Consider the following 3,972-nt stretch of genomic DNA (forward strand, 5'->3'; position numbering starts at 1 on the left):
TTCTTCCATAGTTGGATATCATTGAGGAGTGTGTGTTCCTACAGGTATTCTATGTACATCCTCCTCCAGTCTTCATCGCAAACCACTAAACATTCTCTGCTATCTGTTTGTGGGATGCATTTATCGCATTCTCTTTGTATCTTAGTTGAGTCCCACTTCATCGTAGGTTAGTAATACCCTATCCGTTATAGTTTGCGGAATAGGGTACTTGTGACATCCCCACAAATGGCTCTATGAACCTCATGCAATATCTCCTCTGCCTCTGATTTGCCTAGGCACCTTGTCCTTACACCATCTGATTCTCTATGATATAGTACTCCATGCACTAATTGGAACTTTGTGATCAACCTGATGTCTTGTGTCCCTATGGTCTAACTTTTTAGCTTTTGTATCACTTCGTACCTCCAATCATCTGCCATTATTTGTCCCTCATCATCCACTTAGTCTCGTAGGGTGAAAGTTGACTGTTTGTTAACCGATTGGATGGTAATTTGTATTGGCTCTGGACTAGCTTGTATCTTTGACCCTAAGGTTGCTAACGCATTGGCAATCCTGTTTTTGGCTCAATTTTGATGTTTGAAGTTTACATCGAGGTTGCGAACTAGCTTTTGGATCAAGGTCCAATATGGTAGGATGGTTAGCTCCTTCACCGTCGTTCTTCTGTCGAGTTGTCCAATCACAAGCTTAGCATCCCCGCTCACTTTTATCCTCTTTGCACCAGATTCTATGGCTTTTATCAGGCCGAGGACCAATGCTTCGTATTCTGCTATGTTATGGGAACAAGGGAATTGAAGCTTAAATGAGTAGGCGGAAGTTTGCCCATCAAGAGAAGTCAAGGTTACTCCAACACTGGCCGATGTGCTCATACTACTCCTGTCAAAGGTTAGGACCCATTCTCCGCCTTCGGCTAGGGCAACCATGGGTGTATCTCTAGGGACCTCATATGATATAAGAAAATCGATGCTCAAGGGGAAAGTGGCCAATAGATCTACTGCGGCCTGACACTTAATGGCTCCAGGCTGTTTGTATTCTATGGCATATTCATTGAACTGCATCATCCATTTGATGAGTCTGCTGGAGAGAGGTCTATCCATCAAGAACTTAATTGTGTCGTTTCGTGCGATAAGCTTTACTTTTTGCCCCAAAATGTAGTGTTTGAATTTTTGTGTAGCAAAGACCAAGGCCAAGCACTGTTGCTCCATGTGAGAGTAATTCTTTTCCACTGATTTGAGGGGCCTACTGGCATAATAGATAGGAAATTTCACTTTGTTATCATCTTCCTATTTTAGTAGGCATCTTGTGGCCTCTGCCCCTGTTGCGATATATATTCTGAACTCTCGCTCGTCTTTGGGCGGTGACATCATTGGTGCCTTAGCCAGTGTTACCTTTAGTTCTTCAAAAGTATCTTGATGCTCTTGAGTCCATTTGAATTCGACAGATTTCTTGACTAGCTTCATCAATGGTAGGGCTACGTGTGCAAGGCCAGGGATGAATCTTCTTAGATACGAAAATTTTCCTAGGAATGTTTTTAACTGGGACTCATTCACTGACGGCAAGAGGTCTAGGATGGCTTTAACCTTGCTTTTCGTCTGGGTGTATCCCGCTCTGATCTACCCGGTAGCCAAGGAACTTTCTCGATTGTACTCCAAATGCGCACTTCAGTGGGTTCAATCTCAACTTAAACTCCCTACACCTCGTGAATACGTTCCTTAGAACTTCTGAGTGATCTCCTTTTTTCTTGCTTTGACTACTATGTCATCATCGTAACAGTCGATCTCCTTGTGGATCAAGCCGTGGAAGACACTAGTCATTGCTCTCAAGCATGTGGCCCCGACGTTCTTTAAGTCAAATGACACCATCTTGTAATAGAAGTTCCCTATGGGTGTCCTGAAGGCGGTGTGGGGTGCATTTGCTGGATCCATGAATATTTGGTTGTATCCATTATAGGCATCTAGGAAGGAGAAGAGTTTATGGCCCACGGTTGAGTCTATCAGTACCTCCATATTGGGAAGAGGGAATTTGTCCTTCGGGCAGACTTTGTTTAGGTCCCTAAAATCGACGCAACATCTGCGATAAGGTGGAGTCAATGTTTAGTTGATGTACTATTGTCAAGGAACTAGAAGGGAATGTACTAACCTCAACTGTCCATTTTTCTTCTTTACTGGAAGTACATTAGCGAGCCACTGAGGGTGAGATATAGGTTTGATGAAGCCTACTATCAAAAGCCGTTCGACTTCCTCTTTGATCTTTAAAGTTATTTTCGTCTTGAAAATCCTTTGTGGCTGCTTTACTGCTTAGAATTTCGGGTCTATGCACAAGGAGTGGTGGATAAACTCTAAGCCTAGCCCTGGCATCTAGTCATATGACCAGGTGAATACGTCCTAAAATTTTGCTAGAGAAATACAAGTTAAACCGGTTTTGGGTTCTAAAGTTTCTGCGATAAGGATGCTTCCTTACCTTGTAAAAGTGCGATGAGTTTTCATCTATCCTTGGCTTCTAGCTTAGTGGATATATTTATAGAGGTCTTTTGTCTGTCCTATCGGTTACTAGGCTGATCTCCTCTAATGGCTCCTCGACCTTGTTGATGGAATCCGTCATGCACTTCGGAGGTGCTCTAACTTCATTGCAGTATTCCAATGCACCCTTTATTAACTCCTGAGGTTGTCCAAGTTGTTATTTGTTTTGAATGGTAGGAAATTCATATCTATATGGGTATGTGATTTTAATGTTGTACCTTTGTGCCATGCTCAATAGTTGGATTTTTTCCTGACAGTAAGACCATAGCGACATTGGTTTGCGATGTGGTGAAATGGTACTGGTTAAGACATTACTTAGAGTCTTCCATTAGAGAAATGAAGAAGAGAATTTTTTGAAGAAAAAAAGATAAATTTGATTCGAAAAATATAAGTTAAAATTTAATCTTTCTTTAAAAAAACTTCATTTTTTTTAATACAAGTTGCGATAAGGCTATGTTAGACAAAGTGAAAAGTCATACCTCAGGGGTCGCTTTCTTAGCTATAGGTGGTTCATCGTCCTCATTGTCTTTGACGATTGTGTAGTATTCTTTCTCGTAGTCCCCTGTCATCTGGACACATCTGCTTCTCTTCCGACGTCCCAATGTTCTTGTTGGCTCACTCTCAGGTGGATACGGTAGTTTCATTCCCTCCACTTTGGCTATTCGTGTTTCGCTGTCTTCTGCCAACTCCGTAAAGTAGATGGCATCTTGGAGATGCATCTCGGACTTATCGAATGGGGCCCTGGTGGCTAGGATCCTTATCGATTTCCCTCAGTATTTGACTTTGATGCACTGGTGGTATGTTGAGGGGACAAGAGCAAGATCATGGATCAATGGATGCCCCAAGATAGCATGGTAGCATGTTCTTCCCTGAATTACTTGGAATTCTTGCATTATGGTAAGCAGGTCAATCGCTACCTGTAATTCGATGGATCCCTCGGTGATGAACACGTTCCGATTGAAGTCGGTTACCTCCAGAGGCAAACCTTTGATGTCCTCTTTTCAAACATGCATTAATTCTAGTGTGTGGATCGAAATGAGGTTAACAGAACTTCCTGGGTCAACCATTGGTCTTCTCATGTCGAAACCCCTATCTTCACCATGATGTATAGGGGTCTGTTATGGTGGGGATCAGCAACCAACATGTCGTCTGCTGTGAACTCAACACTGCTACGGTTGCGGCTATACGGTTGTAGGGGTGCTGGAATACTTTGGCCAGTGCCTTGATGGCCAACTTCTGTATTGTTGTGTTAGCCCCCTGTTTGGTGAAGAACTGCCATAGCTCATCGCTTTGCTCCACTTTCTCTATTTGGGCATCATCCTAGTACTGTCCGGACGCTCCTACTAGGCTAGGTCTTTCTTTACAAACTATTCTAACTTTACCTTTTGTGCAAATATCCTTCTCAAGGTGAAACGGTCCATGAGGTCATGATGTGGTGTCTGATGATAGTTGCTCC

At 42.8% G+C, this 3,972-nt stretch overlaps 1 protein-coding gene across 1 annotated transcript; it reads right to left on the bottom strand.

The window, feature by feature from the left end:
• Positions 1-563: 563 nt before the first annotated feature.
• LOC148801386 (uncharacterized) lies at positions 564-1,202 on the bottom strand. Its single transcript, XM_088900394.1, has one exon. It carries the CDS (start codon positions 1,200-1,202, stop codon positions 564-566), a length of 639 nt encoding a protein of 212 aa, XP_088756520.1.
• Positions 1,203-3,972: the final 2,770 nt, after the last annotated feature.

The sequence above is a fragment of the Nelumbo nucifera genome, chromosome 3 (assembly GCF_055504915.1).
Source record: "Nelumbo nucifera cultivar China Antique chromosome 3, China Antique-T2T, whole genome shotgun sequence".
Classification (NCBI taxonomy): Eukaryota; Viridiplantae; Streptophyta; class Magnoliopsida; order Proteales; family Nelumbonaceae; genus Nelumbo; species Nelumbo nucifera.

What these genes read in the sequence shown, in the direction of transcription:
- LOC148801386 (XM_088900394.1), bottom strand. Translation starts at nt 1,202, where the DNA reads ATGGAGCAACAGTGCTTGGCCTTGGTCTTTGCTACACAAAAATTCAAA.